This window comes from Numida meleagris, chromosome 9, assembly GCF_002078875.1.
Source record: "Numida meleagris isolate 19003 breed g44 Domestic line chromosome 9, NumMel1.0, whole genome shotgun sequence".
NCBI lineage: Eukaryota > Metazoa > Chordata > Aves > Galliformes > Numididae > Numida > Numida meleagris.
Window position 1 is genome coordinate 6,940,088 of NC_034417.1, and position 25,381 is coordinate 6,965,468.

General features: G+C 37.7%; 1 protein-coding gene across 5 annotated transcripts in view; it reads right to left on the bottom strand.

Annotated features, from left to right (window-relative positions):
- Nucleotides 1–25,381, bottom strand: part of TCF12 (transcription factor 12) — a 157,941-nt gene that overhangs the window by 103,314 nt on the left and 29,246 nt on the right. For all 5 annotated transcript variants that reach the window (XM_021406842.1, XM_021406840.1, XM_021406844.1 and 2 more), the window contains exons 4-6: nt 14,346–14,419; nt 10,867–10,935; nt 1,406–1,508 (exon numbers count right to left, since the gene is read on the bottom strand). In XM_021406842.1, coding sequence (XP_021262517.1) covers nt 1,406–1,508; nt 10,867–10,935; nt 14,346–14,419 — 246 coding nt within the window. The remainder of the gene's footprint in view (nt 1–1,405; nt 1,509–10,866; nt 10,936–14,345; nt 14,420–25,381) is intronic.

The window sequence follows — 25,381 nt, forward strand, 5'->3', positions numbered from 1 at the left end:
CAGCAATTATAAGCTACAAAGCCTAGAGACTCACACATGCTACTGATCAAAATACCAGAGCAGCAATTGAGGTAACTTGTCATTTTAGTCTCCTTTATTTAAAAAGAAACAAAACACTTGAAAGAGTGTTGCCGATGAGGGCAGGAAAGGAAGCTCTACCCTGCTTTATTAAAATAAAAAAGGGAAACTACATTTGAACTTAATTCTCCTCAGATATAGGTATCATTGATCAATTGATACAAACTCTGTGTACAGACTACAGAGACAGTCACTTTAAAATTACATCTTTTCAGTTCATACAGGAAGGTTTAAATGAGATTTTGGTTTTGGCAGTAGCTTTGCTTTGCCTCCATTTCAGAGAAAATTAAACCAGTAAACAAAGATTGAACAAAGTAGAAAGATTTCCGAAAGAAATTGCAGACCACCAGGATTTGGATTTAGGTAATCCACTTAGATTACCATGGCTATGTCTTAAAAGGACAATACTGAGATCACAAAATAGGTCATGTCTACAAGAAGCAGAATATACAAGTGAAACAATGTCTAGTTTACAAATTTAGAATAAACATTCAGACATGTCTCTGTGTTTAAGATACAAGAAAAAGACTGTCCCAAGACTACATTTTCCCAAACAGTACATATTTTGAAAATGACATTTTTATGTCCCAAGCTGGGATGAGAGTTTTAGACAACACCACCAGTACATTAAATAAATTTCAGGTAACAGTGAAGTCCAGGAAAAGAAAAATAGCATTCAATAACTAAGCCAGTCATACAATACACTTATTTTTTGTGAACTTTTTTGCTTTTTCAGTTTCAAAAGCAAAAAATGTTGGATGCTCACAAGCCTGAAAGCAGTAACAGTTTTTGCCTAACAAAACTGGTGTTTGCATCTACTTCTTAGAATTGACAACATTTCTAAGAAAACAAAAATCAAATGTATTTGAAAATCAAAACAAGAAACAAAACCTCAAATTATTAACCAAAGAAAATCCTCAAGTAAATTGGCGTTTCAGGGATCTAAAATATTAGAAATCTGTTTTTTTTTTTTTCTTTTTTCTTTTCTAAGTGCACAAACTAAAAATTGCTACAGGTATCTTCTCAAAAAAGCTAAGAACATTTCAGTTTTGAAATCACTTAGATTTTACAAGAAAAAAGCAAAAATCAAAATTAAACATATCAGCTTTCTGTATCAACTCGAGCTCCTTCTAAAAAGTCACAGAAAACAGCCTTTATAAGGCATTTGCCCAACAGAGAAATGTTTCAACAGGAAAGTCATTGTTGCTGTGAGTAACAAAGCAACTTCCAGATGCTTGATGTGTCAGGCCTAGACAAGGAGATGAAAAATGTCTCTTTCTGACCAAAGAGGCTTTGAGGGGATACTCGTAAAGAATTACCTACTTACCCATCAGATTTGAGTTCATGAAAGGTGTCGGGGACAATCCTTCATGGGGCCCTAATCGACTGTCATTCAAGTGATCACTGTAATGAGGACTGTCTGCAAAACCCTAGAGAAAAAAAGACCAGAGTATTAAACAGATTATTTGGCAGCCCTGCTAATTGAGTGTAATGACACTTTTCTAATTAAATGTGTGGAGTCGCAATTGGTCATTCATCACAAAAGTTGGATTTGAGGTCTATCTCACAGAGAGAAATTACTCTCTGCCCACATTTTATTTTTTTACCCCTTTCCTTACTCCCCCAGCAAAAAAGAAATCCACAATTTCTTAACAACTTGTGTCCTCATAGTATTTCTAAAAATTGAGTAATACTCAGATACTTTGATATCTGAATCCTCTTAGCGTTACATCACTAATCACTGTGAGTAGAATTGGTCTGAAGAAGTCACAACCAATTTTTTTGTTGCTGTCTGCACTAACCAACCACCTCAGTAAGGAGGTCAAAAAGAGTCACCGACATTAGGAAAAAACATTGGCACAAATGAGAAGAAATTTCAGTTCCTTTGCAACCTATTATTAATGTTACAGATTAATAGGCATTTTGACACAATCGCATTACTGAACTGCACAGCTCACTGACAACAGGTTTACTTTCAAATATTGATTAAAGAAACATTTTTTTCCACTTCATTTTAAAAGAAGCATTCAAACTGAAACATCCTTTTCGCTTTTCTGGTATTAGATAGCCAACTTACAAGTCTTGGCACAACCCTTACACAATCTGGAAACACCAGCTTATCGAAAGCTTGCTCCAAAGGCAGAGACAGAACGCAGAGCCTACGGATGTACAGATTTAATTAAACCAATCACATTTTTCTTTCACACTGTACAAATCATTTTCGGCTTTTCTGTATCAAGGTATGAATAAGGTACTTGCCATTCAAGACCACTCAGATGTGTACAGAATCACACTGTATCTAAACATGATAAGACTTGGCACTCAAAATCACATCTTCTTTGCAACCAAGTTTTGACCATTTTGTAAACCTTAGCATACAATTCCTGATCACTCATTTCTTTAAGCCTCTTTAAGCTAAAAGCTAGAGAGAAATCCAAAGCTGAGGCCTAATTAAGGGATGGGAAAATTGCTCAGGCTCACAGCTACGAGAAACCAGGTCCCCTGGGACTATAAAATCAATCACTGAACATTTATCATTTTTTCAGACCGCAGGCTCACACTCAAGACAACACTAATGGGGCTGAAACAGGCCTCACTATCTTTGCAGGCGTGCTGTCAGTTCAACCAAAGGGCCAGTAACTGAGGGCTAAATAACTGTCAAACCACTATAACTGCTTACGGATGCGTGTCACAACTCTTTCTGCTATTCTGCTTTAAAAGTAATCTTCTGGGAGTTCCAGTTCCCAGATGAATCTTTGGCTGACTTTATCTGCTTCAGAATCAGTGATACACATGTGATAGGCACTCAGAAGCAATCTTAGTGACATTTACAACTCGGTTATGACCACGAGGGTATCTTCTGGTAGCTGCGGCCTGGCCCCGTCTATCAGGCGGCAGCTGCCCCCAAACTCAGTGGCTCCTAGCTAAGGTCACCACATGCGGCTTATTTTTATGTCGAAATGAAACAAAGAAGAAATTAAATCTGCCAAATAAAGGAACAAAAACATTTCCATGTAGAGGACCTAGAAAAATAAAGCTTTTAACTGCTTGTTTTCCTCTTTGGGTCTTGACTTGCACTCATTCTTGTTGTCTTTTTAAAACCTTTCCAACTCACTCCACTCCCCAACCAAGACAATGCTCCAACTATATTTTAATTACATAATTAAAAAAAACACCACCACTAGGAAGGACATTGTTAGTGAGAGAGAAAAGAGAATCCCTATCTCCAGCATTCAAAATGCACTGACTAGATCAACCCCAGAAACAGATCTTCAGGAGATCTTTATTTACAAAGTAATAACATCATTGAATATATAACAAGAGTCAGACACATTTCACACATGGTTATACACTGAGCAACACACCCCACCTAACACACAGCATTACCAGCACTCACCAAGTTAACATTGTATATGCCTCCTCGCTCCTCCCCAGAACAGAGGAGTTAGAGAACTGGGTGGATAATTTACAGAGAAAGCAATGATTATCCCTCTGTCATCAGACCTCTCAGTCATCATCAGAAAGATGCTCCAAGAGGTTCTCCACCATACTAAAAAGCCATAGAAAACATTGCAACATTGACCACATGAGGACAAAAATGTACTAATGCATATGCAAGCACTTCATTGCTTTTTACTCTCATAAACTCTAATCCATTTCCTAACTGAAAATAATTGTATCAGGCATTCTCATCTTTGTCACACACAGCAGAGCTCACACTTGTGCTAAGTGCTACCCCTTCTCAGCCCTCATCTGTGGAGCTCTTGGCTTGGCTGCCATCCTGGCCACCAGTCACTCAGCAACGAGTTCCGGATTATCGGCTCAAGCAGCAGTTTTTTTGTTTGGGACTAGAAACCCTGGGTTGATTCCCACACATAACTCACTCAGACTACATGAATACAAAATAACCACAAACACACACAGCTTTGATTTAACAAACTTCTTCTCCACTTCACAAAAGCAAATTAAGCCAAATCAGAAGAGCGCTAAGTACAATGATTTAAATTAGAGTTATTTCAGAACATTCTTCACATTTAAGCTGTACTTCAAATTAAATTGCGTTCCTGATACCATTACTTGCTTTTACATTCGTGTTGTTAACTTACATAATGAACAGCAGAACGTTCCGCTGGAAAGAGCTTTAGTCAATCACAGATGAGAACTTGAGAAGCTTCTAAAAGCTACTGGAAGCTTTTAGTAGTACAACTGAGGCTTAAAAATGTATTTAACAAATATGATAGTGCAAATTGACAACATATATTTACTGCTTAAAGAAGAACATGTTTAGGAGCCTTAAAAGGTCTGCTTGCTACAGCAATAGAAGACAGTGATTTACTAAGAGGTACATCCCACCTGCATGGCTAAGTTTCAGAAAAAACACCACACAGCTGACATCTGAGCTGATCCCTCATGGCAAAGGCAACATAACAGCAGGGTGGAGTATGTGAACTACTACCAGAGTCCCTTTCAAATCTGTGTTTGAAAGACAACTTAGTAATTTATACTGCGCAAAAGTGAAAGACAACAACCTAGAACATGTTTCCATTTCATCCTTTCTTTCTGATAAAGGAAAAATTCCAGTGCATGGCAATTTTGAAGACTATTGCACTTGCCTCCAAAAGAGTACTCAACTTGATCATAACTAGTAACTGGTTATGCCAAATGCTCTTCACCCTCTTTGGAAGCACTATTTAATGATTTATATTCTGACCTCACTCTCAAATAGGTTGGTGTTATCATGCTTTGGACCAAAGGTGGGCTTCCAAAGTCCACTAGAAAATTGCTACCTACCAAACCATGTTGTTTGTTCCAACTTCTTACGTACCTAATATACAAGCAAGCTCTAACCTTCACAAAATACAACAAAACTTGTTCTTTCTGCACTTTCACAGCCACAGTTAAGTCTAATGGAAGCTAACTGTTCCCTTACAGCATTTTGTAGCATTGTGACTGCTCATTCTGCAACAGGCCTTGTCCCAAATTTCAGACTCACGGTACATGTGTGTTCAGAAAGACAATCAGATATGTCTGCAAACAAAAACAACAAGTATCATAAACTAATAATGTCTGGCATGAAATGCAGCTGGAAGACTACTGCTAATTAGAGCTGCAATTTTAACTGCAGAGTGCAGGCACTCTCAAGGTTGAATACTTTAACATTTTATTCATTTTTCAGACATTTCACTAGATTAGAGTGATGTTCTCTAATCATTCCAGTAAATGAACTCCATCTATAGAAAAAAATATAAGCTGCCGTAAACTTTGAATTCTCACCTTCCTTGGGTAAGACTCCCCAGGTGATGTAGGCATTGTTTGTAACAAAGTTTTCCATCATTATGGTTGCTAGTACAGCAAAACCAACTGAAACTCTGAGACAATTTACAAAATTGCATGTAATAGTATACAACATATATGAAAATTATCTTAGATAAATAGCTCAGAAGCAGAAAACTACTGCCCTCACACCAGGACTTGTCCACAGATGACACCAAGCTGAGTGGTGCAGTTGACACAACAGAAGGGAGGGACACCACCCAGAGGGATCTGGACAGGCTTGAAAAGTCAGCCCAAAGTGAATGGCATGAGGTTCAACAAGGCCAAGTGCAAGATGCTGCACTTGGGTCAGGGCAACCCCAGATATGTGTACAGACTGAGAGAAGAACTCATTAAGAGAAGACCTGTAAGGAAGGATTTGGGCATCCCAAAACTGGACAGGTTTCAGCAGTATGTGCTTGCAGCCCAGAAGGCTGACTGTATTCTGGGCTGCATCAAAAGAGGACAGGCCAACAGGTAGAGGGAGGTGATTGTCCCCCTCTACTCTACCCTTATGAGGCCCCATCTGAAGTACTGCATCCAGGCCCAGGGCCCCCAGCAAAGAAGGGATGTGGGAGCTGTTGGAGAGGGTCCAGAGGAAGGCCACAGGGACAATCAGATAGCTGGAGCATCTCCCTCATGAAAAAAGGTTGAGGGAGTTGGGCTTGTTTAGCTTGGAAAAGAGAAAGCTCTGAGGAAACCCCACTGTGGCCCTTCCTGTATGTGAAAGGAGCTTGTAAGCAGGAGGGGGGCCAACTCCTTTATATAGTCTGATAGCGATAGGACAAGGCTTTAAACTGAAAGAGGGAAAACTTAGATGTTAGAAAAAGAAAAGTTTACTCTGATAGTAGTGAGGCACTGGAACATTCTGCCCAGAGAAGCTGTGTATGCTCCATCCCAGAGGCATTCAAGGCCAGGTTGGATGGGGCCCCAGGCAGTCTGATCTAGTGAGTAGCAACTCTGCTCACAGCAGGGGTTTGGGACTAGATGATCTTTAAGGTCCTTTCCAACCTAATCCATCCTATGATAAACAAAACCACACTATTGACCCTAACTCACGTTGTGGGTTCGTTCATTGATACATTATAACTCAATTAATAAGGGCGCACTCCCCTGCATCATCCCAATTGTTAATGGAGATGTTAAACAGGACTCGACCTAGAAATGACCCCTAGGGTATTCCACTCATTGCTGGCCTCCACCCAGACTTTGCACCACTGCCCACTGGGTCCCACCACCGCACCAGGTTTTTCATCCAACCCATACTTCAGCAGCTTTTCTAAGAGGATCTTACGAGTGACAGTGTCAAAGGCCTTCCTGAAGTCCAGGAGGACAATATCCGCTACTCCCACTCATCTATCAGGCCAGTCATTTCATTACAGAAGCTAATCGGGTTGGTCAGGCATGATTTACCCATGGGAAATGCATACAGTAATCCGATGGGGTTACCCAATTTTCCCAGAATCAAGGAGTTACATTAACACCCTTTCACTATAAGCAAGCCTTCTCTGCTACAATATCCTTAAGACAAACATAGCTTTATTTGATATATATTTTATATTTAAAGAAAAAGAGAGAAAAGATCTCCAATACTCTCGTCACTTGCTATGCAAGGGGAGAAGAAAAAATAGCTGTCACTACCCTAGATTTCAGGTGCTACTGGGAAAAGACAAGACAGTTTCACAACTACTACACAAGTGTCATCAAACATTACATGCTCTGTAATATAGCTATCAAAATATTCATTAGCTTTTCCCATATATCAGTTGAAACACATGAAAACGAAGTGTCAATGAATGGAATATGAGAAGCAAACTTTTTTTATTTTAAACATTGCAGAGTTTTGAAGAAGAGTGCAGAAGGACAGAAGACTGAACAAAGAATCTATTTTCCAATAATCAGTGTATTCTCCAGTTCTATATTCATTTCCAGGAACTTAACTTAGTGAATGATGAATCTTATTTTAAACAGCTAAGTGAAATGGCCAATTACACCTCTCTGAACTTTTGTGAGACAAGTATCAACATGACATGAACTAAGACATTTCCTTGGCCATATAGGAAGCTAATTTGAAAACAGACTCCCATGGTAATTTCAATATGATAGGGATTTGCAAAAAAAAAAAGTGCTGCCCATAAATCAATTTACAAACTAAGCTGCATTTGTAGAAATGTCCTGCACACTAAATAATGGATATTTAATTTAAGCTTTGGTTTTACACTGAATCATCTGCTTACTTATAGAATTCATTAGGAAAAGCAAATAATCAGCAGAAGAACCACCAGCCTCCCTCCCCCAACAACAATAAAAAATAAAACCAAAAAAACAGAGGACAAAAAGGACACAAGTACAACAGACTTGATAACACTTACTGTATTTCTGTGTCCCTCTTGTCTTGTTTTGCTATTTAACAGCTTCCTTTCTCGTAAAGTACCTGAGATTAAGAGGTATAAAATACTATTTCAAAACCTGCTATTACTATTTTTTTCTTGACTTCTTTGCAGACTAAATGTACTACCAGTAGGGAAGATGTAGAAAGAATAGAATGGGCATACAGTATTTTGGGCTTCAATGTATACCTGAGTATTTTACATAAACAGAGCGTATAATCTGCTCGCTGATGCTGCAGTATCATCTAAATCTAGCTGTGGTACTTGGAACAGTTGAACTCTACCTTCAAGTAGATACATACATGAGTTATGTAAACGCAAGGGAGGATAAGCTACATGCTTAACTAAAACTTGATTTCATGTTAAATCGGGTCAAAACGTATACTCAGAGCTCTTATCACAATATGAATGTTTGAAGATACTCAAAGCATCCACAACACAGATTTTACAAAAAAATCTCAGCTGATGCCAATTTTTAAGTTATTATGTGTATTAAGAAAAACAAACAAGCAAACTAACCCAGCAAGAAAATGCCTAATGGAAAATATTATTTGATTCTTTTTGGAGACAGCAATCTAAACAGATGAAAAACTAATTAGCTCCTTTTTTTTTTTTTGCTAAGACATGTTATAACAAAATCAAAACAATGAAAAAAGTCAAAGAGCATGATTATTCAAAACATACAAGCTACCATTATTCACAGTGCAATAAAAACTATGGTAGAAAAACTTTTAATCTAAAGACAACAAGAGTGGTTATCCCCAAAAAAGTGATTATACCAACCTCTTGCTGAGGCTACGCAAATAAATTAGAACTCCCAAAAGAAGTGGAAATACTAGAAGTGCAAAGGCATCTCACAACAGGGGGACAAAACTTCCAAGAGCTACAGGCCAGTATACTACCATGTAACAGCTGACTGCTACTCGGTTCAGTACCTCTGAATTGCCTTCAAAGAGCTCAGAAGAGGAATACTTTCAAAAAGCAGCTTTACAACCCTCTGCAACATACACTAAGAGACAGCTATCCTCCTAATGCAAGGGATTACAAACGCATGCAAACATCTCTCTCCTCTACATCACTCAGGTAAGGGAAGGGCTTGCATACATTAATCAGAAGATAGTCATTGAAAAATCACCGCAATTGCACAAATGGAAGTTAAATCAAGATTAACTAATCAGAAAAAAGCATCCTAAAAGACAGAAAATTTGACATAGTATTGTATACGAACTTCAGTATAATCATTCAAGATTATAGCAGAAACCAGCATTTTGTAGAATTCCACTGACCTGATGATTAACATTTCTCTAAAAATGAAGGTTTCCTACATTTTTTCTTATTTTTCCACTACAGACTTGTTTTCAAGTGGCTCATCTTTTTAGCAAAACATTTGGTCTATGCAAGAGATGCCACATACAATTGTCACCAAAGTCTCAATCCATATCTCTTCACCAGCCTGAGATCACCACAGCCAACTCTAAATACATAAACGCCCAGTAACACCTCAGTGTTAGGATGATATTTTACATTCCTAGGTACTGAAAAAACAAGGCTACTGTAAGGTTTTCTCAATCTGCAGTGATTCTCACACTTTAAAACACTACTTACGTAGAAAATATTAGCTTTTAATAAAGTATTACCAGACACTTTTAAAGTAAACTCAATTGTCACAGGATACGAGAACGATTTTTATGAGTTAACTATTGACTGAGAGAAAAACACAAACACCCCACCCCAAGCACAGAAATACAACTTGTTTTCACAGTAAAAAATAAAGTTACCCATGTATTTTCCCTATTTCCCAAGAAAACTGTACTCAGACCAATGTTCTTCAACAATTGCATCAATAAATCAAGAGGAGTGAGTAAACAAAAGTGATGATAAAATTTATTGACAATAAAAAATGCTTTGAATCATTCTAACTAAAAGTTAGTGCACAGTTGCAAAGCAAATTCTCTACGAAACTGACAATAAAATAGCACAAAGTTCTGTGTATACACAAGAGAAACATGCTTTAAAATCAATTCAGTGTCAAAACAATGTGGTAAATACTGTATAGCATATAGAATAATACTCAAGTAATTTTTCTTCTAGTTTTGGAAACAATATTACTTCCGAGCTCAGTGAGAGCCAAAAATTAGAAGACTTGCTAATGAGAAAGAAATGAACAGAGAATGAAAGTATCATTATGTCATGCATAAATTAATGGCATAGCCTTCGTCTAGAAGAGTGTATGCAGCAATCGACCCAATTCTAAGTTATATAGAACAAGCAGAAAAATTCAGAGTATTGCACCAAGAATTAATAAGCTACAAGAAGTTACTATACAAAGAGAAACCTATAGATTGCTCATGACTGCCCATTTTGATGGAAGACACACATGTAGCTGGCATGTAAAACAAAGATATTCAGAAAAATTATCAAGTACACAGCTAACAACTAATTACTACACATCAGGACACAAGAACATGGTAGAAATCCAACAAATAACTTGTCAGCACACAAACATCAATATTCTGCCACAAAATACCTGTTATTTTGCCCAAAATTATAATCAAAGTTAGAAAAACTCACAGCATTCAGAGAATAAACCCAACAGTAGCTACATGAACGACATTGAAAAGGTTGGCTCTATCCAGAAAATCTGAACCCCGAAAAGTGCTGGGCTTCATTAGGAGAGTAAAACAGTAAGGGTGGCAAAATATTTGCCCTGCATTTATACTCTTTCCTTAAGGGTTACTACTGAATACAGTCAGATCAGCTACACTGAGCTGAATAGAACTTCAGCAGGAAAAAGGGAGAGGAAATGAAAGGAAGATCTCCTTCAGCCAATCTTCCACCACCTAACCTAAGAACTCCTTAGTAACAGGTATTTAACTATCATTAAAGTATGCCTACTTTACCGAAAACTGTTTATATTCATGCGCTTCTGGAAATTCCATTCTGTATTTTGCCTATTATTTAAACTCTTATGCTATTTGGTTACTGTATTATGACTTATAAGGAAAAAACTCCAGTAGTCAGCAGCAGGCAGATTAAACAAAGCATGTACCAAAATCACACATGAGATGAAAAGAATAATTGGTACCTCTTGTGGTTTCAACTTTTCTATGTCCGTGGAGAGGTCTGAGCTTTTTCCATGAAGACTGCCATTTTCCTATAAATAAGCAATTAGTAACAACAATTAGGATAAGATTAACTTCCCATACTGAAATTATGGAAAAAAGCACTGGATTTTAAAGTGTTAAAGATGAACTGGAACTGTAAGACAATTCCAACTTCATGTTTAGGTGTTAATCATCATGAGGCATAATCTAGATACGTAAAAGGCAAAGCACATCATTTGCCATGCTATCAGAGAAACTGATCTATATACTTACAATACAGATCCCCCCCCCAAATTTTTAGCTCCTAATAGTCATTTGATCTGGTTATCCACACATAGAATTCTGAACCAGTAGCATCATTACCTCATTAGCTGAAAGACAACAGCAAAATAAAACACAATAAGTCTTACCCAAAACATACGTCTACAAACTTGGTTTAGACTCATAAATGAAGCCTAGTATTTTTCCAGTAACTTCAATACAATAGACAACTTCCTTTGTGGTTTGGATTTCTTTTATTCATTCTTTCTGTGTTGTGTTTTTTCTTCTTCAGAAGATTTATACCTCTTAACAATTACAATCCTATACACAGTACGCATTCCTAGTGTTCATGACTTTTTGGGAGAAGACATAAGAACGGAGTTCTTCTTTAACAGGAATTCAGTTTTCTTTGCAAAAAAGCTGTTATTTAAATGACATCTCAGACAATCATTCTTAATTGTTTCATGTATGATGTAGGGTTCTACTGAAACTTATTTTTTCCCTCTCTCATTATCTAGTTTCTAGTGTACTGAAGACCTAGACAAAAATCTGTATGTACGTTGGCTAAACCCTCTGAATCTCTTTAGACATACACATCACATTGATTCTACAAAATGTCTATCCTGACCTTGTGAGAGAGGTCTTCCTTATTATTCCTTCAAGGAGATGCAGATGTTTAGCAGTCTTCCAAAATCTAACATCAGAGGCTTGGGCCTCCCAAGACAGCCAAGCACACAATGCGCAGACACCCACCACCAGGCAACTGATGCTGCTGTGGCAGCCCAGGTGACTCCAGACAGAAGTTGATGGACAGATTATAAATTATAATATAAATAGTATATATTGTATATAATAATACATTATATATAATATAAATTATATCATCTAGCAGGCTGTCTATAATGAAAGTTAGTGTTGAAAGACATTTGTAAAAATATTCAACATACAACAATCCATCACTAGAATTTAGGACTTCCCTCCTACCTCCACCCGCAATTTCTGTTGCCTTTAACATTAAAAAAAATTCCCTATGGAAGTGAATGAAACTTTACTACCTCAGCACTACCAGAATAGGTGCACAAACAGTTTAAGAAAAAAAACCATTTCATTCCCCTCTTGCCCCTCCTCAAATAATGAAAGCTTACTAAACGTTATTTTGGCAGAAAGAAGGAAGCAGCAAGCCTGAATACACCATTTTTTTAGTTTATAAATCTGGAAAGACCGTACACAACTTCTCAGCATGTTCTTGTGCTAAATTTCAGAGCAATGCACATAAAGTCATACTCTAAAGTCATTAAAGTTATCCACAAACACAAGGAGAGAAATAAAATTACATCACTATTTTCAAAGACTCTACATTCTGAAAAATGGGACGGTGCTAAATCTTTAAACCATTTATAACATATTTAGCTTGTACTAGGAAAGATCTTTAGAACAGAATGTTCCAGTTTAAACAAAAATGAACATACAGATCTTTGCTTTTATTTATTGATTGAACATCACAAACTGTAAATAATTGGTGCCCCAGAATGAACCCTCAATATGATCCCAAACAGCAGGCAGAAGTGTCCTGAGCACTTCGCCAGAACAGGAAGAACTACTTCAGTAACATTCTGGGGGCAGATTCTAACAGTTCTTTACAATATATTCACTTTGGTTAGAGCTTAACTGTCTGTAGTTAAAATGATCCTATTATAAACTATGATTCAGCAAGAATTGTTTGCTGGGGGGAGAAATGCACTGTTTTTTTTTTAATACACCATTTTAAGTTCAAAGTTAGAACTGCAGAGGGTAGGGAGATACTTGACAAGTATAAGAACTTGATTATTTTTCTTCCCTCTCCTGAATGCTTTCACTTAAGGTAAATTTATACTGACAGTTATTTTCCTATTCTTAATTATACAAGCAAATAGTACTAAACTCTTCCTACAATTCTACCCTCTGGCATACCTCCGTTAGAGCTTTACCATTTGCCTTTATTATCAAGTTCATGATATGATTTCTGGTGCTTTCACTTTTGGGCTATCTTTTCATTTCCTAGTTGTAAACTTGAATCAAGTTCAAATTCTATAGTTAGGTCAGCTTGCCTTGTGATTGATTCAAATTGATTAACAACTTCATAAATGAGTGTTAGAACACTAAACACTTACAGTAAGAACACTATATACTGGAAGACATCCAGTAAGATTACATTTCAAACGTAGAAAAGGCACCTAAAGAACCTGAACACTAGTCTTTATGACTCAAGTTATGTGGGATGTTTGATAAGGATATCTAATTTCCATGTTGCACAGAAACACTTGTGCATCCCACAGCATTTTTCTATCCATTTATTCTAGCTTATTTACTGAAGATCAATAGGAAAATCAAGACCTTGTGATAAGTCTTTCTAATGCTCTCTCCTCCAAAGACAGGTGCAGGTTTCAACAATATATAATGAGCTGCACAAGACCTTGCAGCCCACCCACTTCATTCTACAGCAAGAGAAAGCTATTAACAGCTCTCTGTCTCTACGGCACTGAAATCAGAACAGGTTATTCACACTGGGGCCATCAGTTACACAGTGTATTTCTATTAATTAATTCATTAGGTACATATCTCATTGTCTCTTCAATGAGTAGGCATTCATAAGGAGAAAACTGAGTAGATGAAAGGTAAAGAGTTTTAATACATACGGAAAAGGCTTGCTTTTGACTAGTAAGCTGGATTTCAAAAGACAGTACTATTGTTAGATATTAGATACTACCAAAAAACTTTCAATCATGAAGTGATGTGGATGAAGTTACAACAGGAACAGAAGAAAAGCATTTAAAGAGTGAAGTTTCTCTCCAGCATTGTGACACAGCACATACTTTACTGGGTAAGGTCAATGGAGAGGCTAAAGCTCCTTACACTTTGCCAGTACACTTGCTCCTCAGTAAGTAACATGAGTTTTATCTGCATTTCAGACCGTAAATAAAACGCCTGTTCATAATTGAAGTATACAGCTATGCATAATTTTCATAAACACTAAAGCAATATTTTTTTAGCCTTAAATCTGAATTGCTATTGCAGAATATCAAAGTAATTAGAATCTCTGAAAGATGCTGATCTGTTTATTGAAAAGAGCTTACCCTTTAAATCATTGCCAAATCATCTGCACGTTTTCTCTGTACATCCCCATGATCTTTTATTATCAGTTAAAATGTAGGAATCTTACCCTTGAAGACTCATAGGAAGGACTTGGCTGACCACTTGCTCCCCAGGACGCGGCACCTGTTCGCTCATCCATACCTATCAATAAAAAGAAGAGCAGAGATCTATAAGAAAATATAGCAAAAGCATAACGCTCCCTGATGCAACCCAAGTGCAAATTCAATCTCTTCCATATCCTTAACGCAGCCTTCTTAAAAGCAAAACTAAGATCAATTTCCTTGATAATGAAGCTGGCTACAAAGCAGCCTACTCATTTTGACAACTTCCACTGCTGAAAATGAGTGCAGAAAAAGTCAAGATTTGCCAGTCTGCAGAGTCAGCTGGATAAAACCCATCTGAAGTTAGCTTGAGTAACAAAACAAGCACAACCACATTAGCCTGACTTTTTGCACAGCATGATTTACCCTGCAATTTAAGCACTGAACATTGCAGCACATACTGTGATACGTGTTTTTGTTAACTACTCTTTACTCTCACGTCTTGCTTGAGCATTGTAAAATCTGAAATTATTTTCCCTACTTGGTCTCTACATGCAAGATATTTTAGCATAAGGGAGAAAAAGGCAACAGACTGTTTTATATTTCAATGGTTAAAAAAAACACAACCAAACCACCACACACGCCACAAAGAGTCATGATGTCTGCTCTCCTAAAACAGGAATCTTTTTAAGTTCTGTAACGGTTCTTTTAGAATCGGTTCCCTTTATGCAAATCAGGGTTACAGCTCAAAAGAGAAAGGGGAAGAAAAAAATAGGGAGAGCTTTAAAGTAAGTATCAGAGTATATCTCCTGCGTGCTATCTGGCCAAAAGTCCATTGCCTGCACTTGTTTCAGTTATTTTCTATCCAAAGTTAATTGGTTAAATCATCTTATAACCAACTCTACACAACAACTATTTGCCACGGTCAATTACTGACATGAGATAGTATCACTTATTGTACTGTCTAGGTTCCTGATACATACAGCAAGACTTCTTATTTTTAAAGGCAGGAACAATTCCACTCTAAATGCACTGTGTTTTTTAGGCCAAAGCGAATTACTTTGTTTCTTCTCATCCAGACTCTTCCCATATATCGACACATAGCATAAATACTTTACATGACATATAGTATAAACTGTAAAGCTTTACAGTGTCACAATCTAGAAATAAGAATTAAGTGTCGCAATTAATAAGACTTAAGTGAATGTTACTTCACACAAGTACCCTTAAATCTAAGCTTTATATTGCGAATAAAAACTTTTCATGAATATGTCTCAGACCAGCCACATTACAAAATAAAACGCAAGAAAATAAAAGCTGTTATGTAAATTGCTATCTATGGGGTAACAGTACTCCAATCATTATTTCCTTGCCAAACATGTTTTATGAAGCTATAAAATACCATTGCAACAAAGACAGCCTGCAGAAGGCACGTTAAAGTACAGTGCAATCACCCAGATAAAAACTATACACTCCTTTGGTGTCTGTGGGACGGATCCTTAAGGCTGGAGAACGCTCTTGAAAATGCAAAGAAAATCCACTATAGTGAACCCTCAGTTTGTGGAAATTCACTGCGTTTTGCAGCTGACAGCATTGTTGTTGTTTTGTTGTAATTGATCCAGGAGCTGAGCAAGGAGTCGTGGCTGGCACTGACAAAGGCAAAAGTAATCTTTTGGCACAACTGATTCCTTTCTGCCAGGAACAACAGCGCTAGTAATCCACTGATTATCGTAACAAGTCTTCCATTGCTTTCATTTCAAAAGAGACACATAGTAGGAGGAAAAAAAGAAAAACATCTTACTGTGACACAAAGTGTTTGTGAAAATTTTAAGACTGTACGTAATGATAACCTCTATAAGAAACAAGGCAGTAGGTAATGGTTACACATGTTTAGATGCATGACCCCGTATCCGTAAAACATGTTACTCAAAAATTGAAATCATTGGGACATAAGGATTTATGCTAAGCTCCTGCTAAATCAGCACATGCACACCTAAAAATTCTGATTTTTATTCAGCCATTTGAATTATGCAAACAAATTGTTTAAAGGAACAGCTCTAAAATGAAATATAACATTTTGTGAGCAGGATGAAAACTAATTTATAAGCAGTTCACTGTTCATTTAAATTAGAAAAAAGCCTGTATAGATAGCTTCGAGTAGTTCGGAGCATCAACATACTTTCTTTTTTCTACCACGTGTCTCTTTCCTCCTTTTCATGAGGCTTTTCATGTACTACACACAGAACACACTCTGACTTACATCCACACGATGGTTTGGTTTCTCTTGCAGAGGCACAGCCCTGCCGCCCCTTGGCCCCCCAATCAACACAGCACATGCCAAATGAATTAAGAACTGGCTAGTCCAGAACTCCAAACCAGGAAATCAGATACATATTCATGATGGTGGTGCCTAAGGAACCTGTTCTGTTCTTTACACTGTTGGTTTTTTCCATCAATGACAGAAAAAAAAAAAAAAAGTAAACGCTCCAAGATACAGAAACCCTAGCAAGCTGAGCAGACTAGCAATGGATACTTTATATAGACAAAGGCAATTCCAGGTGGATGAACCAGGAGCGTATGACACACCTTCCAGAGAAAAAGGGATTTAAAACAGAGAGTAGTAATCCTACGAAGAACACAAAAAACATCTTTATGTATATACAAGGGTTGCTCTGAAAGTAATGCCTCCTATTTTATTACATTGGCCCACAATATTGAAGGCAGGTGTTGGTGGTATGGCAGCAGAGGCTGAACCTTCCCACTAATATTACGTTACATTTTGTTGCTGTGTGACAGATGGCAGCAGAGAGGCAGGCTGACAGAATGGTGTCTGACATGGATGTGCGGACGAAGCAAAGGGGTGGAAATGAACTCCTTCACATGGAAAAAATGGCACCCACTAACTGTCATCATTGCTTGCTGAATGCTCACAGAGACCGAACAGTAGATGTGGGCAGTGAGGTGGTGGGTGGTGCACTTCAGCAGTGGTGGCAGCAACATAAAACACAAGCCCTGTTCCAAACATATACACAGATCATTTCAAGCACAGCATGTGGGCTCTTGTTCATCGCTGGCAAAAAAAGGCATAGATAATGGTGGTGACAATGCTGAAAAAGCATTTTGTAGCCAAGAATTTTCTCTATCAAATAGTGTTGTTGTGCTCTTTGTATCTGAAGCGGTTTCCATGGAAATAGGTAAGAGGCATCACATTCAGAGCAACCTATGTATATTCAAGAAGTCTCAAAGCAACAGTATCGTTGGAAGGGCTCAAGACAGAGTGGAACTGGAACTTCCTGCAGCCACTACCACAAGGAAACAGTGTCTGGTACTGAGGATCTACTGATTCATCAGGGATGTTCAAGGATACAGAAAAGCTCCAAGTATTAGCAGGGCACTGAAAAATCTGTCACGTAAGAACACGCTCCAGTATCTCAGTCTGTTTGTGTAATCCAGAACAGGGGGAAACTACCTTAGTAAAGGTCTAATATACAGATATATACAGTCAGATAGGTAGAAGTATAACAAGGTTCTACCCTCACCACCATCTCCCCCATCCCCCCCCCGTAACGTTATAATGCGATGTGAAGCACAGCAATGACAGTGGGGTAGCAAAGCCCTAGGCTGCAGCAAGTGAGGATATGCCCAAATGCAGCAGCTGTGGACACAGAAAGGAAAAAAAAAATATGTGCTTACCCTTGGAAGGCCTCAGGTAGGCAGGAATCTCCAGCAAGATACCCGTGCCTCCACTGCCAACCCTTAAATGAGGTCTGTGAAGGGGTGGATCCTGGCTCTACCCCTTCTGGTCACTCAGGTGCATTGCACTGCATGCACCTGAGCTCCCCTGGGTTGGCCCTGCCTTCCCACCAGGTGCTCAATCACTGGTTCAAGCCATGTCTTAGCATTTCTGCTACACCCCCTAATTAGGCAGTGAGGAGAGTAGGGCTCTGAAGTGACTCATGAGTTGATTTCCTGGTCCTCTTCACTGAAGTTTGTTGCTGCTGAAGCAGATACACCATAGCTCAAGTAGCAAATGACACCGTCATTTTTGTAGCTGCTTCAGATGAATCAGCTGGCAGCTCATGGCCAGGATCTGGCTCACAGCAATTCCCAGTCCCAGAGAGGAGGACAGGCACATCTTCTGCCCTCAGCCACATGCAGGGGCAGCCCCTGCAGCCCCCGAAGCTGGCAGTGCGGCCTGCTGCAGGGATCTGGGCTGGGCCACAAGCAAGGCCAAACATTCCTCACTCGCCTCAGGCTAAGCAGTCACAAGGGTGCTTTCTAACTTTATAAACTGAATTCTAAAAATACTTTAAGGTTTTGCTTTATGTCACTTTTAAAATGGTACTATGAGCATTTCAAGCTCTTCTAGAAAAGCTGATAAAACTATTGTATCACTATGTCAACATATCTATTCATACTGAAGATACAGGTCCAAATGTTTATCTAATACAAAAAATTGGATTTTACAATTAAACTTAAATGAAAGTTGCTCTTCTTGCTGGTATAAGACAAAGAAGATCATATTTAAAATTTATTTCAAGAGACTCAGGCTCTAATGTTTGTGTAAGCAAGATAATATACTTTATAGGGTTACCATCTGCTATGATGTTGATCAAATAAATGGTTTGACCAAAAAAAATCACATTGTATGTTGTTATACTAGGTACTCAAGGTATGAGTTTCTATCTTTTATAGCTTCTTTATCCAATTTTATTTCAGAATAATGATATTCGTTCAGATCAGATTCAGCAACTGAAATCAATTGCAAAAATACCTAGAGCACAAACCGTAACAGCATTGATCTTATTTTGCATCTTAGACACCCAAACAAATCAATCTACCATTAGATCCCATATTGCATGTCTGCTGCGAAGCACAATACAGACAACAACCTAAAACATACTTTTAAGCTCTCTGATAAAGGGATACAAAAAGAAATATGCTTTGACAAAGAATAATAATCTAAATTAAGCATTTTAAATTTCAGCATATTAGGAGTACTTCTCTGCTGCTTCTTGTCAATTCCAAAAACTGGAAAGCTTTTCTCACGTTATGGTAGCCTTAACATTACTAATAGACTAAAAATGATTTTTTTCTGTTAATAGAATATTTAGACTTTCCAAGTCAGATTAGTAAGTAAAGAAAATATATTTCCACATATTACCATAAAAATTACTTAAAACCAAAAGCTACTTTGATAATACATGTCATGTGGTGCTATTAAAATACACTAAGCTACAGGCATTAATCAAATTGAGAGGAGAAATGAAACCCAGGCAAGCTATGAACAGCATAGCCACTTACGTGCCATTTCGATAAATTCAGATGCAATACTAATTAGTTAGAAGACAAAACACTTTCATTTCAAACACTATAAATAGAGAGCTTTTTCTCTACCCCTGGCCTTGAGAACAAAAGGCAAGTGGAAGCATTTCAAGCGTGAAAAATATTCATGAGAAACTTCAAATTTCAATCCATGATTTTCAGAGAAGATACTGATTTTGCTACAGCACACAGATATGAAGTTTGGGTCAAAAATGGAAGTGATCTGGCAGGAATTGAAAACCAAACAGAATGCCCCAGCTGGACCTAAGAAGATATTCTCAAATTTTTATTTCTTGGCAAAAAAACAGGATGAGATCCCATTACAGTACAGTAGTTGAAGTCAGTCACTCTCTTTAGAAAGAGCTTCAATCACTTCCAGCATCCTGGGTCAGAGGGAGAGGTGCTCAAACACCAGTCCCAAAACTGAGCCACACTCTTGAGAAACAGAGCTAGATTTTGATCAACTTGTTTTCATCAAAGCATGGCTTGCCTGATCAGGTCCTGCCATTCTCCCCATCTCTCTGAATCAAAAAGAAAAAATCCCCACTGGTAACGGAATTGCCAGTATTTCTACTTAGTAAAGCACTCACAGGAATAGCAAAGAAGTATCCCCTTTTGTACCTTCTGCTTCAGAGAAGATTAACAGAAGAGGCAGTAAAAACTACTGCGAATCAAAAACGGGTACTAACTCTAGACTCTACAATTCCCTTTGGAAACTTCCTGGGATAATTTTATTAAACTGTATGACCTCAGTGCATTGAGCCACAGAGCCTTAGGTTGAACACTCATGCATTTAGTGGTCTAGAAGCAGGAATTCTCCTACGCTTACCTGTCTCAATATCCTCTCCTACCTGCCCAGGGTTAACCACCAGCCTCTTACAGCAGAAGTCTGAAAGCACAATGAAGAACAGGAGGACTGACACTACCGTGAACAGACATCACTTATGTCATTTATTACTTACAGAATAGTCACTTTCATTTATTTATTTTACAAATATTTGTCTGTAAGATCAGTTTGAGATATAAGCAGTGATGATTAACAGTAGTGTAAATTAACTTGCATTTTTGAAACACTGTTTATTCTGAGGAATCTAACAATATATTGTTACCTTACTCAGCAAAGAAAAAGCCCTGCCATACAAATTATTGTGGAAATTATTTTAAGAATAAGCAGTAAAAAAAAGTTACATCAAGTTACTTTCCATCCCCAGAATAAGTGTTCAGAATTAAAACTTCAGTGGAACCAAAGTTAATCAGATGAGAGTACGGTACAGCAAGTACACAACTTGCCCAGGCAATTACCAAAACTTGGACCAAAAGTAGCACTGACAGGTATTAAAAATTAGTCACAGTCTGAGAAGTATCAGCAACTTGAGTTCTCTTTATGGAAAGCTGTTTAAAAACTATACCTTCATAGAGAGAATGATGTGCAAGAACAGCATATTCTCAGGTCAGAAGACAAAGTCAAGGTGTACACTTGAACTTTTGCTAACACAACAAAATACATGCGTTGTATAAAGTCAGAAAAAGTTGGGAAAGAAATCATGCCAGTTCAGGAAAACCAGTGGAAAGCTTTCATCTATTTTAGCAGTTTCTATTAAGATCATAAGTCAGTACCAGCAACGAAGCTCCTGTGTCAATATCAGGTACGTTTCATGTTTTTTCAACCACTCAGTACCTAAACAATTTGATTGGAGAGGGTGAGGGAAGCCATTATTACTTTTAACTTAATTTCACAAAAATTCTATTCATTCCCTGTATTAAGGCCCATGTATTCTCTACAAAGAACATTAGGTTCCTAATTCCTGCAACGGCAGCACTCAGAAGTTGCCTACTTTTCTTTCTTCCTATTCTATGCTTCCTAAACTCAAAATCACATCACTGAACAAACCAAATGTCCTGACAGGACCCGGACACTTGAAATACAATACAACCTGCTCAGGATAGAATTGGAATTGTCATTTCCCATGCAAACTGTCCTACAACAGAAAATCACACACTGCTACACCCATCTTGCCTGGTAAGAAAAAGAACACATCAGGTTCAGATCAAAGAGAAGGGCATATTTAGAATAAGGTACATAATACACAATAAGTTAAACATGTATTTGTGTTTACTCAAACATCACAAACATAAGCTAATAGGAAAAGCTATAAACAACAACATTTAAAGTAGTGAGAAATAAATGGAACTTCCTTACAAAGCCACAGAGGTGCTCAGGGAACCGCAGTAAAGCTGTTCTTTGTCCCGGAAGATGAATATTACCATTCACTACAGTAAGTCTTAAAATTATTCTTCCATTCAATTTAAGTTTAAAAAACCTGAAAAAATCAAAATGCTTGACAGATTGTATCATGTATACAAATAATATTTACATGTTTGCAAACACAGAACATGTTTTGAAAATTCCCTGGCTACAAACATGAATAAAGCAAACCAACTCAGAGATCAAACCTTTAGTGGGGATATAACCCAGAGCTATTTTCACACACAAACACACACACACACACACACACAGTGACACTGCTATTACATTGCATCAGGCTGCTCGTTCTCCTCCCTGTACTGAACCATGTAGTATCAGATTGGGCAGCTCTAATAGGCAAGTCTCAGTCCTAAAATATTATCTATCATAATAATCCATTCTACTGGCAATTTTTCCTGTGGTTACTTCAGTTATGACTCAACAGCTTTATATAACCACACACCCTTGAAAATATATGTATTTATATATAAACCAAATCAAGACCAGTGTCACAAGACTGCACACACCAGGCCAAAAATATTCAAATATAGTCTCACAGTCGACAGCTACTGTTACCAGTTGTGTTACATTTCCCGAAACTGCCCATTGGCGCAGCAGAACATAAAACAATCCAAGTTACCCAGTGTGTAACTGAGATGGTAACTCCAAGGAGCAAAGAATACGCTTCAAGTGCAATAGCCTTTCTAAAACCATGACTAAAAAGGCTAAGAATAAGTACTTGGAGTCATTCACTGTAGCACACAGCCTCCAGAAAACTTGGGTCCTCTTGAAAACTTCCCAACAAATGGACGAGGACACAAACACAAGAAGCAAAGGAGCCCTTCTTGCAGTAGTACATGCTCCAAGATCAACCTGAGGTCACTATTATTTCATAGCATACATGGCTGTCACGCATCTTGACAGAAATGCAATTAAAATATAATTTAAATTATCCAGTTGCAACAAATTAGAAGTGCTTTGCTGATAATCAGAACGCCATTAATGCATTAATTAACAATCCAATCTTTGAAGGAAAAAGACCTTCTGATAGAACAATTTAAGAGCAGAGAAAAAAAAAGCTGAAAAAATACTGACATTTGTAAGAAACATTATATATATTTTGAATTTGTCTAGGTGATCCTAAGGAAAAATAAAGCATCAGACAAAAAAATGCATCTTAGTCAGGATTTTGAGCTTTAAGTATAGTAGACAGTACCAGAAAGGAGATGGCAAGTTTTCAAGAGACATCCATTCCTACATATATAGCCCTGCACTTCAGCTAATGAAGTTAGCACTGCCCTACAGCATCAAGAATTTTTTCCAGTATGGATTTTGTCCTAGCACCTCCTCCTCCATAAGCTACCCGGAATGCAGTAAAACTCCTGCCAGATGTTCTCCTTCTGCAGAGGCCAAAGCCAGCAACACAGTAATTCCATTACTTCCCGAAGTCAGAGCCAGAATCGAGTCTGAACCAACTACGAAGATCTGGCAACAGCCCGTGCTGCCAGCAGGGCCCTCAGACACTAACCAACCATAACAACGAAAACAACACTTTTTCTTTCCTCAACATGAAAACATGTTTCTTCCAACTACTTTCTGGACAGAGATTTTTACTGCTATTTTGGAACCTTGTACTCAAAGCAAGTAGATGTGACATTATCTGTCAAAGGAGAGATCTGTCTTTAAATTTCAGAGACCTCGTTGTATCTGCCTGAGCACTTGCTGAACTCAGTTCCTCGCTGCATTCACTGGATTCCTCCCTGTCAGAAGCAAAGATTATTAATCCGCCTACTGTTCTCTGCTGCACTTCAGTATCATTCATGTTTTAACATTTATAAGCTACAGCTTATAAATCTGGAAAGATGACCTACCAAAATTATGTCTTCAGAGGATCAGGAACACAGAAAATTTCTAGAGTAATCAAAACTCGTTGTTAAGCACTGTGGTATTTAAATGACAAAGAATAATTACATTAATTACACACTAACTACAAAAATTAGTTATTTTCCTATTCCAGAAAATAACTCCAAAATCTCACAGGATCTGAATATGGTGGATATGATTCCAGAAATAACTACATTCACTAGCAAAGAAGTTGAGATTTCTCCAACTTTACTCCTTACCAAGAAGAAAAATCTTTTTTCCCCTCCTCTCTAAAGACTTTACTGCTGCTCTTCCATTTCTCCTTGTAGCTTTTCATTCAATACTCCATAGATTGGCTGGACTGTGCAACATTTCTCCATTGTTTAAATCCTAAATATCACGCTTCTTATGGAAATGAGAGTTTTCAACACTTTCCTTGTAAAAAGTGTTATGTGAACTAAAACACTGTTAATGAAATGTACCTTCGAAGCCATGCACACGTTTCAGAAGCAGAACTTCAATGGAAAAGTCAGATCTGGAATTTATACTCGGGTAACCCAACTTTATATTGGCTTCACTCTCTAACAACACTACAGCTGGATTTTTTTTAATTATTATTATTATTTTTAAATGAGGACAAATTGCACTTTGAACAAACAAAAGTTTTGCTGCAGCTTCTCCAGGTATGCTGTTACAGCAGTTCTGGAGGTTATAGCTGGAAAATGCTGAAAGCCATTAAAATACCACAGACAGTCTCTCTATAGGGAAAAGCATCCTTACCTAGTAATTATCCTTCCTACAGTAAAAATACAGCATTAAACATTCCAAAATATTAACTTGAATATTTTCTAGTCGAAACACAAGTAGCAATCAATAACTAATTATTTTCTTAAATTCCTCCTGCCAGAATGTTTTAAAAGCCTTTCATTCTACAAAGCCATAAATATTCTCGTGACTTGATTCCTATAAAGCTTGCACCTCAAAATTAATTCCAGATTTCTAGGGATATTTAATGAGAATGCGGAAACTAATGGCTTTACATTAAAATCAAGACAAATACTGTACAGTTTAATTTTACAGGTAAGAATAAGAACAGAGAGGATATTAAAAAACAGCAATTCCAAGCACTGCAGAAAGCAAGTAACCAATGACCTTCCAAGCACAGATACCAACCAGACCTCTTAGCCAATGTGCAACTAATACTAATTAATATGCTATCTCCTCATGCAGAGTAAGCCTTCAAACAGTAACGTTTACCAACATCTCACAAGGGATTTTGATAGTGGCCATTGCCACATAAGAGCTTATGAGTCAGGCCGTGCGTATGCAAACACCAGCTTGCCCTACCAACAACTGAGGGCCCTGCAGTAAACCAGTTCAAGAAGCTAGTAGGAAACAAAACCATAAAGAAAAGTGTTGTTGGTTTCTGGCCAGATGAGCTCACAGATGTATCTCACCACAGGGCCAGAGGAACACCAATGTCTGGCAGAAAGGAAAGGGAGAGAGCACGGGAATGAGGCAAGGCCAAAGTCAGGGTTGCACAAAAGGCCAGGGAAACAAGCCAGGCACTTTCAGTATTTGCTAGCTACGAGATTGACCATCTAAAGTTATTTAGAATCAGAGTCATTT